Consider the following 13,673-nt stretch of genomic DNA (forward strand, 5'->3'; position numbering starts at 1 on the left):
TGGTACGCGGGGGTAGATCTATCAAGTTGTGAGACAAACATTCATTATTAGAACCCTGGGCCAAGGTGGCACAACAAAGTCTGGCATATCGATCATAACTCTGAAATAAATATTCAAGTTAAGTGTGTATTATTTATGTAAATAAAACTGAATAATTAATGTTCTTTCTTGTATTTGGTATTTATACATGATAATTGGAAATAACATTCAGCGTGTGCATTGCTTGATTGCCTTTGGTTAACAGGGTCACATGAGGTGACACAAACAGACCGGGTCAAATGAGGTGACACAAACAGACAGAGTCACATGAGGTGACACAAGCAGACAGGGTCACATGAGGTGACACAAACAGACAGTATCACATGAGGTGACACAAACAGACAGAGTCACATGAGGTGACACAAGCAGACAGGGTCACATGGGGTGACCCGAACAGACAGGGTCACATGAGGTGACACGAACAGACAGGGTCACATGAGGTGACACGAACAGACAGGGTCACATGAGGTGACACAGACAGGGCCACATGAGGTGACACAAACAGACAGGGTCACATGGGGTGACACAAACAGACAGAGTCACATGAGGTGACACAAACAGACAGAGTCACATGAGGTGACACAGACAGACAGTATCACATGAGGTGACACAAACAGACAGAGTCACATGAGGTGACACAAACAGACAGAGTCACATGAGGTGACACAAACAGATAGGGTCACATGAGGTGACACAAGCAGATAGGGTCACATGAGGTGACACAAACAGACAGGGTCACATGGGGTGACACAAACAGACAGAGTCACATGAGGTGACACAAACAGACAGAGTCACATGAGGTGACACAGACAGACAGTATCACATGAGGTGACACAAACAGACAGGGTCACATGAGGTGACACAAACAGACAGGGTCACATGAGGTGATACAAGCAGACAGGGTCACATGAGGTGACACAGACAGACAGTATCACATGAGGTGACACAGACAGACAGTATCACATGAGGTGACACAAACAGACAGAGTCACATGAGGTGACACAAACAGACAGGGTCACATGAGGTGACACAAGCAGATAGGGTCACATGAGGTGACACAAACAGACAGAGTCACATGAGGTGACACAAACAGACAGAGTCACATGAGGTGACACAAACAGACAGGGTCACATGAGGTGACACAGACAGACAAGGTCACATGAGGTGACACAGCCAGACAGAGTCACATGATGTGAAACAGCCAGACAGGGTCACATGGGGTGACACAAACAGACAGGGTCAAATGAGGTGACACAAACAGACAGAGTCACATGAGGTGACACAAACAGACAGGGTCACATGAGGTGACACGAACAGACAGGGTCACATGAGGTGACACAAACAGACAGGGTCACATGAGGTGACACAAACAGACAGGGTCACATGAGGTGACACAAACAGACAGGGTCACATGAGGTGACACAAGCAGATAGGGTCACCTGAGGTGACACAAACAGACAGGGTCACATGAGGTGACACAAACAGACAGGGTCACATGAGGTGACACAAGCAGATAGGGTCACATGAGGTGACACAAACTGAAAGGGTCACATGAGGTGACACAAACAGACAGGGTCACATGAGGTGACACAAGCAGACAGGGTCACATGGGGTGACACAAACAGACAGGGTCACATGAGGTGACACAAACAGACAGAGTCACATGAGGTGACACAAGCAGATAGGGTCACATGAGGTGACACAAACTGAAAGGGTCACATGAGGTGACACAAACATACAGGGTCACATGAGGTGACACAAGCAGACAGGGTCACATGGGGTGACACAAACAGACAGGGTCACATGAGGTGACACAAACAGACAGAGTCACATGAGGTGACACAAACAGACAGGGTCACATGAGGTGACACAAACAGACAGGGTCACATGAGGTGACACAGACAGACAGTATCACATGAGGTGACACAAACAGACAGAGTCACATGAGGTGACACAGACAGACAAGGTCACATGAGGTGACACAGCCAGACAGAGTCACATGATGTGAAACAGCCAGACAGGGTCACATGGGGTGACACAAACAGACAGGGTCAAATGAGGTGACACAAACAGACAGAGTCACATGAGGTGACACAAACAGACAGAGTCACATGAGGTGACACAAACAGACAGAGTCACATGAGGTGACACAAACAGACAGGGTCACATGAGGTGACACGAACAGACAGGGTCACATGAGGTGACACAAACAGACAGGGTCACATGAGGTGACACAAACAGACAGGGTCACATGAGGTGACACAAACAGACAGGGTCACATGGGGTGACACAAGCAGATAGGGTCACATGAGGTGACACAAACAGACAGGGTCACATGAGGTGACACAAACAGACAGGGTCACATGAGGTGACACAAGCAGATAGGGTCACATGAGGTGACACAGACAGACAGGGTATTATCATAAGGCTAGGATTAGTACAGTAGTAATTTGGAATAAATAATATCAATAAATGTAGATAAATCTACTTAACAGTTGCATGTTCACATTTTAATAAATCATGATATTCGTCACTGATTTCATTAAAACATCGACTGCAAGTTCTATTTTCTTTGGGTACTTCAATCCATTTCCCATTTTCTGTAGGTAAGTGTATATTTGAAGTTCTAAATTTAGTAATTATTTTTGTTTCTTTTGGCTTGAACTTCACAAGATAATTTTCAAATACAAAGTTTCTTTGATATGTAGAACAGGTAGACCCTCTTGAAGAGCTGTCAATATCGTTGAACCATTTTTGGATAAATTGGTCTTGTAATCTTTGTTTCACAGCAAACTTGAAGTAATCTCTTTGAATATACATATTTTGTGATAATCCCAGATAAAGTTCAAGCCAACCTTTATAGATATATTTCAAACATTCTTTCACTATTTGAATCCATAATTCCATCAAGATCAAAACACGGGATTTCCAACTAGAAAATGGTTGCAGACATGTTCTCGTTCTGACGAACGCTTTTGTACGTTTGACCTACGTTTTCTCTTCGTTTTTTCTTCGTTTTTTTCGCTTCCCTTCTTTAACCGATCAGTTGACTTTCAACCGTCTCTGTGACCTTGAACTTCGATGGTCAAGGTCAAAGATGTGCATAATTTTTGTAGCCAGTCATTCTGGCTATAGATGTGCCAATTATTAAGTATGTAGTTGTCAGAGTATTGAAAGAGAAACATCTCAAGTGTAATTGCAGTGTAATATTTAATTTTGGCAGTAAAATGTTTTCCAAAGGGCTTTTTCTGAGATATATTTGATGATTTGACCTTGAAACGTTGCAAACACCTTCTAAAGAACGTTTTCTTTCATATATGATGAAAATAAACCGTATTTAAGAGAATTTGAAATTTTCGATTTTTCATCATTTGACCTCCATGACCTTGAACGAAGGTCAAGGTCAATGAAAAGTAAAAGAATTTGTAGGCATTCGTACATGCTATCACTGTGTCAAATGTCAAATATGTGTATGTAAAGATATAGGAGAAGAGGGAAATGAATTGCATTTCTGGGACAAATTTGAATTTTGGCGGGAAAACGAACATTTTTCAAAGTGCTGTTTCTACGTCATTTTTCGTTGCATGACTATAAAACTTGCACAATTCGTCTTGATTAATTATGCACTTTGAAATGCATTTAAAAAATTAAATCATTTTGAATTTTAAAATTTTGACCTCGATTTGACCTCGTCTTGGGACCTTGACCTTGACATATTTTTTGATAACATGTTACAGAGAAAAGCTAGTACCAACCAAAAACTACAAGATGCATTGATTATACAAGGACAAAAATGAACAGATAAAGAACCTGACTTGAAAGAATAGTTTTCACTTTTTTATTTATTTGATTATTTGACCTTGAATGAAGGTCAAGGTCAACGAAAAATAGCATCCTTTGTAGCCACTCTTAAATGCTATTGTTATGCCAAATTTCAAGTCTAAGGATTGTACCTAGTTTTGACTGCGGTAGTATGCCCGCAGTCGGTAACGAACATATCCTATGGTTAGCGCGTTAGGTTCCCTAAATAGGGAAATGTACCTCGAGAACCACATCATTAAATAATGCAAAATTAAGATTCGTTCGACACTTTCTTTTTGGAAATATAACAATTTAGTTTTATTTGTATTTAATGCAAGCTTCCATCCATTGCAATATAATACCTCAATTTTCTATATCTTGTAAGCATTTAACACCTTGTTCTACAAGAAAGTCTTCTAGATCATTCAGATAAATGCCAAGTAGAAATTGCGATACATTTCCCCTTGTTTTACGCCGACATTACAACTGAACATTTCAAAATACCTCATTTCCATTTTTACTTAAGATTTGGTATTTGCATATAGATTAAAAATAACTTTAAATCATATTTTCCCGGTTACATTACTTTGCTGGACTTTTTCTCCGTAACCCACGTCTCCAAACCGAACTAAATGCCTTTTTGAAATCTATAAATCAACTTTTTTTTTTCACAGTGAAAAATTGATATAGGTTTAGGCATGAAGAATAAAAATATTATCAGTAGTAGAATGACAAGAATTTTTTTTCTGAATCCAGCTTGGGCAAAAGTTATCAGATTTTCATCCGCCATCTTATTTGATCTGTTATTAAGAATAGATGTAAACACTTTACCAAGACATGAAACAAACGTATTGTTCTATAATTATCTTAATTATCAGAATCATCGTTAAGTTTAATTACCCCTATCTTCCAGGAATCTGGTATGCAGTATGTATTAATAAGATAACATTAAATAATTTACAATATAATGGTTTAAATGATTCTACAGTTGCTTTTGAATACTCATTTAACATTCCATCAAGAAATGGATTTAGTAATTTCACAATGTAATTTCGCCATTTAGTAAATCATCGAAGTTTTCCTATTCGATTTCACTTTCAAAGATTTCATAAGAGTTATCTCCCTTCTTAAAACATATTTTTGTCAATATTCTCCAATCTGTCCCCTACAGGTTCCGTCAATTTCACCAATCTATAAAATTTGTTAAAAGTTAAAAATAGTTTTGTTTATGGGATTTTGTTCGACATTATAACAGAGTTTGGCTCTATGAAAATCGAACCTCTTAAGGTGACAATTTCGTGTAAAACAGGGCTTGCTAGATTTTTTTTTACATGTGTGTTTTATGAAAAAAAACCTCTTTTCACCAAATGTCTGTTTTGCCGAATCTTTAAATAAATTACTCATGGCATTAACAACATTATTTATTTCACTAGCTGTAACTAAATTAGACGATTTTCCCGAAATCAGGTCCATTTTTCGACAATTTCATTATCATCGTCTTTAATATAATTAACAAAGTTCATTACTTTGTCAATGTTCCATTTTACATAGTTATTTGTTTGTTATCGAACTCCATTTTTCAGACAAAATTCGAGTCTGCAATGGACATCGTACTACGAAAGCGTATTAGGGCCACATTTAAACTTTTTTTATTTTTAATTTCCACACTTTAATCTGTAAATTATACACTTAAATCTGTAAATTTTAAACTTTAATCTGTAAATTATACACTTAAATCTGTAAATTTTTCACTTTAATGTGTAGATATTACAAAAATAAAGAAGTTTAAATGTGGCTCTAGTACGCTTTCGTAGTCATCAGAAAATAAAAGGGTTAAATTAAAAAAAATAGTCAGACACTTGTTTCATTACAAGTTGTTTTTCCAGCTAATTTATCTTTCACAACTCGGCCACTTGCAATGTATATATAGTTTTCTTTGTACAAATTGAATAGTTTGTAGCCTAAGTTATTTGGTCTTCCTTTACATTGGCTGGCCCACATGGGTGAGTCTAGGGGAACACCAACAGTCAGGGTTATATGAGGACGGGTGTCTAGGGGAACACCAACAGTCAGGGTTATATGAGGACGTGTATCTAGGGGGGACACTAACAGTCAGGGTTATATGAGGATGGGTGTTTAGAGGGACACCAACAGTCAGGGTAATATGACGATGGGTGTCTTGGGGGACACAAACAGTCAGGGTTATATAAGGACGGACGTCTAGAGGGACACCAACAGTCAGGGTTATATAAGGACGGGTGTGTAGGTGGGACACCAACATTCAGGGTTATATGAGGACGGACGTCTAGGGGGACACCAATAGTCAGGGTTATATGAGGACGAGTGTCTAGAGGGACACCAACAGTCAGGGTTATATGAGGACGTGTGTCTAGTGAAACACCAACAGTCAGGGTTATATGAGGACGTGTTTAGGGGAACACCAACAGTCAGGGTCATATGAGGACGGATGTCTAGAGGGACACAACAGTCAGGGTTATATGAGGACGTGTGTCTAGTGAAACACCAACAGTCAGGGTTATATGAGGACGTGTTTAGGGGAACACCAACAGTCAGGGTCATATGAGGACGGATGTATAGAGGGACACTAACAGTCAGGGTTATATGAGGACGGATGTCTAGGGAAACACCAACAGTCAGGGTTATATGAGGACGAGTGTCTAGGGTGACACCAACAGTCAGGGTAATATGAGGACGGACGTCTAGAGGGACACTAACAGTCAGGGTTATATGAGGACGGGTGTCTATGGTGATACCAACATTCAGGGTTATATGAGGACGGACGTCTAGAGGGACACTAACAGTAAGGGTTATATGAGGACGTGTGTCTAGGGGAACACTAACAGTAAGGGTTATATGAGGACGTGTGTCTAAGGGACACCAACAGTCAGGGTTATATGAGGACGGACGTCTAGAGGGACACTAACAGTAAGGGTTATATGAGGACGGGTGTCTATGGTGATACCAACATTCAGGGTTATATGAGGACGTGTTTCTAAGGGAACACCAACAGTGAGGGTTTTATGAGGATGGGTGTCTAGGGGAACACCAACAGTCAGGGTAATATGAGGACGTGTGTCTAGGGGACACCAACAGTCAGGGTAATATGAGGACGTGTGTCTAGAGGGACACCAACAGTCAGGGTTATATGAGGACGTGTTTAAGGGAACACCAACAGTCAGGGTCATATGAGGACGCGTGTCTAGAAGTACACTAACAGTCAGGGTTATATGAGGACGTGTCTAGGGGAACACCAACAGTCAGGGTCATATGAGGACGCGTGTCTAGAAGAACACTAACAGTCAGGGTTATATGAGGACGTGTCTAGGGGAACACCAACAGTCAGGGTAATATGAGGACGTGTGTCTAGGGGACACTAACAGTCAGGGTTATATGAGAACGTGTGTCTAGTGAAACACCAACAGTCAGGGTTATATGAGGACGTGTTTAGGGGAACACCAACAGTCAGGGTCATATGAGGACGGACGTCTAGAGGGACACCAACAGTCAGGGTTATATGAGGACGTGTGTCTAGTGAAACACCAACAGTCAGGGTTATATGAGGACGTGTTTAGGGGAACACCAACAGTCAGGGTCATATGAGGACGGACGTATAGAGGGACACTAACAGTCAGGGTTATATGAGGACGGATGTCTAGGGAAACACCAACAGTCAGGGTTATATGAGGACGAGTGTCTAGGGTGACACCAACAGTCAGGGTAATATGAGGACGGACGTCTAGAGGGACACCAACAGTCAGGGTTATACGAGGACGGGTGTCTATGGTGATACCAACATTCAGGGTTATATGAGGACGTGTGTCTAAGGGAACACCAACAGTGAGGGTTTTATGAGGATGGGTGTCTAGGGGAACACCAACAGTCAGGGTAATATGAGGACGTGTGTCTAGGGGACACCAACAGTCAGGGTAATATGAGGACGTGTGTCTAGAGGGACACCAACAGTCAGGGTTATATGAGGACGTGTTTAAGGGAACACCAACAGTCAGGGTCATATGAGGACGCGTGTCTAGAAGAACACTAACAGTCAGGGTTATATGAGGACGTGTGTCTAGAAGAACACTAACAGTCAGGGTTATATGAGGACGTGTCTAGGGGAACACCAACAGTCAGGGTCATATGAGGACGTGTGTCTAGAAGAACACTAACAGTCAGGGTTATATGAGGACGTGTCTAGGGGAACACCAACAGTCAGGGTAATATGAGGACGTGTGTCTAGGGGACACTAACAGTCAGGGTTATATGAGAACGTGTGTCTAGTGAAACACCAACAGTCAGGGTTATATGAGGACGTGTTTAGGGGAACACCAACAGTCAGGGTCATATGCGGACGGACGTCTAGAGGGACACCAACAGTCAGGGTTATATGAGGACGCGTGTCTAGAAGAACACTAACAGTCAGGGTTATATGAGGACGTGTGTCTAGTGAAACACCAACAATCATGGTTATATGAGGACGTGTTTAGGGGAACACCAACAGTCAGGGTCATATGAGGACGGACGTCTAGAGGGACATCAACAGTCAGGGTTATATGAGGACGTGTGTCTAGGGGGACACCAACAGTCAGGGTTATATGAGGACGTGTGTCTAGTGAAACACTAACAGTCTGGGTTATATGAGGATGGGTGTCTAGGGGGACACCAACAGTCAGGGTTATAATAGGACATTTATCTAGCGGAACAGCAACAGTCAGGGTTTTAATAGGACATTTATCTAGCGGAACAGCAACAGTCAGGGTAATAATAGGACATTTATCTAGCGGAACAGCAACAGTCAGTGTTATAATAGGACATTTATCTAGGGGAACAGCAACAGTCAGGGTTATAATAGGACATTTATCTAGGGGAACAGCAACAGTCAGGGTTATAATAGGACATTTATCTAGCGGAACAGCAACAGCCAGGGTTATATGAGGACGGACGTCTAGAGGGACACGAACAGTCAGGGTTATAATAGGACATTTGTCTAGCGGAACAGCAACAGACGCTAATAATGGGCGAGTTGTAATCATACAACAATGCGTTACTGACAGGCGTACATAAAATAATACAATGCTGTCCGTCAGATTAGATTCTTAAGTTTTATTTTCACAAGAGATCACATCAGACAACACACCTTATTTAAACTATACAGTTTTATCATTCTACACCAAGTATAAAAAATAAAAATTGTAAATTTTCATATCAAATCACTATTGAAACTTAACAATAAATTAGTCAACAAAAACAACAACTTTGTCTAGACGACGCTTCCTAATCAACCAGATCTTTTAAATAAGATAATCAAAATGACCCCATTTGCATTTGCGCATGCTCCCACATGTGTTTTGTTCTGTTAGTCTTGGGCATCCGTATCCGCCATTTACAGGGAACAGAATAATGTCACGTGATCGTGTTTGAACTCCAAATCCACAAGTCTTTGAGCATGGTGACCATTCACTCCACTCTGATACTGTGCAGTCTTGGGGCTTACCTAGATAGACAAAATACAGTCATTTGAAACAATAGCTCAACCAAAGTTACTGCAAGGATGTGTGCGTCATTCAAATTAAATAAAGGAGCGACAAAGTAAGATACACTTTCATCGTAAACCTACTTTTGTGTCATTCTAATGAATATGATTAAGTATAATTATAATAAAGTGTGCTATTTCATATCCTCACCGTTTTCTTCAACGTCATTTCCGGCGCCTGTAGATCCAGACACTGCTGTTAGCCCACCAATATTTAAACCATTATCATGATAATCTTCATCCTCTTCCGGGTCAAATATCACGACGTTTGGTCCAGTAGGCGATGCATCCAGCTTCCGCCCCCTTCGTCTGTATTCGGCAACTTCCGTGATAACAATATGACCAATTCGTGGTAACGTTTCCTGTTCCGGGTAAAAGAAGGAACTGGCTGGATGGTTGGGTTGTGTATTGGTGATCTGACTGATAGGGTTCAGCCGGAATGTTTGGCCAGTTCGGTGATGTAAACGTTAGTCCTTGGTCAGTCCCCGCATCAAGTGGAACAAGATCCACATTAATTTGCTTTCTCCATCGTCCATTACGGCAGAGGTCAAGGGAGGCAACTCCCACAAACCAGTCTGGACTGGGCACAATTTTCACAAGAAAGGACATCTGTAAACATAACCGTGAAAGGACATCTGTAACATCACCGGGTGTCTTACTATGAATGAATGAATGAATGAATGAATGAACGAATCCTAGCTAACGTAATTATAAGTAGAAATTACTATTCTTAATGTAAACACTAATAACACGTATCATTTTACCTTCGTGTGCTGACCGTCTGCCAGAAAGCGGACTGCGGATCGCCCCATCCCACTCTCTATCGGAGCGGCGGTAAATGAGTCGAAGATGCCCCTGTACGCCTGCGCGTCCTGATCCAGTGTCGATGAATCCGCATCCTCAGCAAAAGCCTTGACCGCGTCACTTGCGTTTGCGCCTAACGTCCACAGTTGGTACGTGTTGTCATGGGAACGACCTGAAAATAATAAAATCAGTTTGTACGTGAGAAACAGGTTATGGAACTTGTGTAGACAGTTTTTAACTTAATAATCTACGAATGCGGATCGTTACATAAAAATTATATTATCTAAGTACATGAATAAAATTGATCTCGCGCATTTTATGTTTGGATGCCTTGGTGATGTACGCACATACATACATGTACATACATACGATTCATAAATATATTTATACAAATAAAATTACCTTTTGTATGTTTAATGCCTAATGACAGTTTGTCACTTATGCACATACTATCATACAAGTTATGATGTATGCAAGCGATAATTAAAGCAGAAGTATCAATATCGATCATGCATTAGGAAGTACATACATTGAATATTATACATTTGTTCGTACATTGACGGCCAAGTGCCAGATCAGAAACATGTTATACATTTTTTCTGGCCGGAGTTTTTTGGAATATGTGTGGTCTTTGGAGAGTGATGGAAATCGGTGTTTGGCAAATCTATTCATGAGAAGGTATAAATCTTCCAATTTAATCATTAGCTTCCACTACCACGGACTTCTACCGACGAGGATCCTACAGGGCAGCCGAGGTGTTTTATATTAATTTCCAGTTTGAACTGTGGAGCGTTCAAGGTTAGGGCGGAGCAGATAAATCTCCTCAGACGAAAGATGGCTGTTAGCCAAAACAGCTCTACTTGAATTATTTTTCATTTAGTGCTTTATTGTAGTTCAATCGTATTAGAATTAAAGACTGCAAGCATTGTTCTAATGTATGACTTAGATAACGGGGAAATTGGTACTGTGCCTGGGGCGGTAACTGACACCTCGCGGGGGGTCTGTCTGATGATGTTACAAGCCAACGCCTGTTATGTGTTAACGCGTACTGTTATAGCCAGCTGAATCAGCAGAAAATCACCTCTGTCATTAACCTCTCAAATCCTTGTCTGACGTATTTATGGATATATTCTAGGTATTAAGTAAAAATTTTATAACTAAATCTTCACTAGCAATACACATTGATAACTTTTAGTTTTACATTTATGTAAAAAGATACACTGTCAAGTACGTGTGTGTTTGGATAGTAATGCGGTAATGATGTTCTCACATAGCCACGCTCTTTGATCCTAAAGAGTTTAAAAACAGTTGACAATTCAATGATAATAATAGTTATCATATACATATTATAACCATCAGTCATTTATATATACATTGTATACATATAAGCCACAATAGACATCTGCTCTAATTCGCCGGCATCATTTTGATATTCAGTACTTTTACATGAAATATCTATGATAACTGAGAAATGTGTGTAACATGCACAACATTTAATGTACATGTAATTGATCTGACTATTGTAAATGCCAAATAATCAGGATTTATCTGATAACTTCCGGTCCGCACCGAAACATGTGCACGGAAATATGAAACATGCCGGTACGCTCAATGATCAAACACGTGTCAGATTTAAGTTGATCATGAACAGTTCCGTTCTGTATTGGACGTTAATTATATCAGAAAATGTAAAATACGAAGTAGTAGTGGTCCTAGAATGTCTAGAATGTATCTTATTGCTAATTACACAAATGTAGGCTAGATGTTAAGATCGATTTACGATCAATACACATTGATTTGTTATATCTAATGGGAATCTTTATACGGAAGTCTTGATTGGTGGTACTGATGGTTCCTTTGTTTATATACCACTAGGATTATATCTATACCTCGTCCTCAGCTAAGGCGAAATGAAACATCTTCAGAATAATTTACTACGCCAATATTCATAACATTATATATTAATGAGGTTAGCGCGCCTTTCAGGTTGTAGGAGTGTGAATGAAATAATTCAACTGGTTGTTTTTTTCTTCAAATTATTTCAATCCACTTCAAATAGCAAACCATACCAAAAATGGAGAGAATCTAAAACAGGGGACTTTATCTATAACTACTCTCATATACTCTTGTGTTATTCTCTCTCAATTTCTTAACAATACGACTTTTGGTGTCTGCTAGTATAGACAGGACGGTAGACAGCCGTTTGTGTCCATCAAAGAGGAACTATATGTTTAACTTAGATAGTTAGCCGCATTCCTTAAAAACATATACATGTAATATGGTACTCATGAACATTGGTAACACGTTGATAGTACGGTTACAAGTACATTATATCTGTGAATTAATTCGGCCTTTTACATTTTTTTTTGCATATCAACATTGCAATCTAGAACTAACGAAGAGAATAATAAAATGTTAAATAAGTTAGTTCTTACCGACGAGTTTTGACCACTGTGCTGGGGGTCTGACACGAGGGTACAATCGAGGGAACTTCTTTGGGGACCAGTCTCCGTAGAACGTCAGATTGTACTCCGCTAACATCTTAGGTTGACATCGACCACGTCTCTTGGCCTTCCTGGGACGAGTGTCCACTACATTGACCAGTAGAAGACCGACTGCAATCAGGCAAAGTATAGCAAACTGGACATCCATTGCCCTTAGCTTGATTACAAGTTAGTCTATTTAAATACTAGAATAACTGCTGGAATTTGTGAATTCAAAATCAGTCAACACGAACGTAAATCAGTTAATTATCTTCGATCCGGAAATCGTATATCGTATTTGTTTCGGTGTGTTAGACGTCCGTGCGGGTTGCTGATGCTGTTCGGTATGGTACGCGTGGATATGGAGAGAATGCTTATATACACGGACGTCCGGGAGGCTGGATTAACGTGTCCAACATATAGGTTAATTATTTTTCCGTATCTCTCATCTGCTGTGAGAAAGGTTAGATGAGGATAGGGTCAAAGGTCAGCTAAGATATAGTTCACGTGAGTGCGCGCTGTAACATTATTGTATGGAGACAGATGCTTCTCGGCTGGGAGTTGATAAATAACATTAAGGCAAGGTGGGGATTGTGACGTCATTGGGCTGTATCTCGATGGGAAATTTGCCAAAGAAAAAACCTTTAACGCTTGCTTTGAGTAGATTTCTTTATTGTTCAAAGCGTCTTCTCTGCGGTCGAAAGTAAAAACCAGCGCCATTGAAAACATAAACAGGTGTAATTGGTCCTAATTGTTAATATGGCGTTTTAATTCCCGAGTGTGTTGTTGTTTAAACCGAGAGGAATCGTTTTGTGTACTCGTTATTCCTAACTAACAGAGAAATAAACATGTGCACTAAATAGACATTTACTGGCGGCAAATGCACCTAAACTGTCGAATGCACTTTCCCGCGGTGCGAATCTGACTTGAACACGCTTAAAATAGTTTAAGATTGCGTAGAGCTTCCCTAGCTTCTTATTTTGTTTGTGATCTGT

General features: G+C 40.3%; 1 protein-coding gene across 1 annotated transcript; it reads right to left on the reverse strand.

The window, feature by feature from the left end:
- Positions 1 to 8,941: 8,941 nt before the first annotated feature.
- On the reverse strand, positions 8,942 to 13,178 carry LOC117339655 (spondin-2-like). The gene is given in 5 exon segments (XM_033901366.1): positions 8,942 to 9,352; positions 9,543 to 9,819; positions 9,821 to 10,000; positions 10,156 to 10,367; positions 12,631 to 13,178. Coding segments are annotated over 5 exon segments (1,089 nt in total). The 5' UTR covers positions 12,848 to 13,178; the 3' UTR covers positions 8,942 to 9,149.
- Between the last annotated feature and the right edge of the window lie 495 nt (positions 13,179 to 13,673).

The sequence above is a fragment of the Pecten maximus genome, chromosome 12 (assembly GCF_902652985.1).
Source record: "Pecten maximus chromosome 12, xPecMax1.1, whole genome shotgun sequence".
In the NCBI taxonomy this organism is placed as follows: Eukaryota; Metazoa; Mollusca; class Bivalvia; order Pectinida; family Pectinidae; genus Pecten; species Pecten maximus.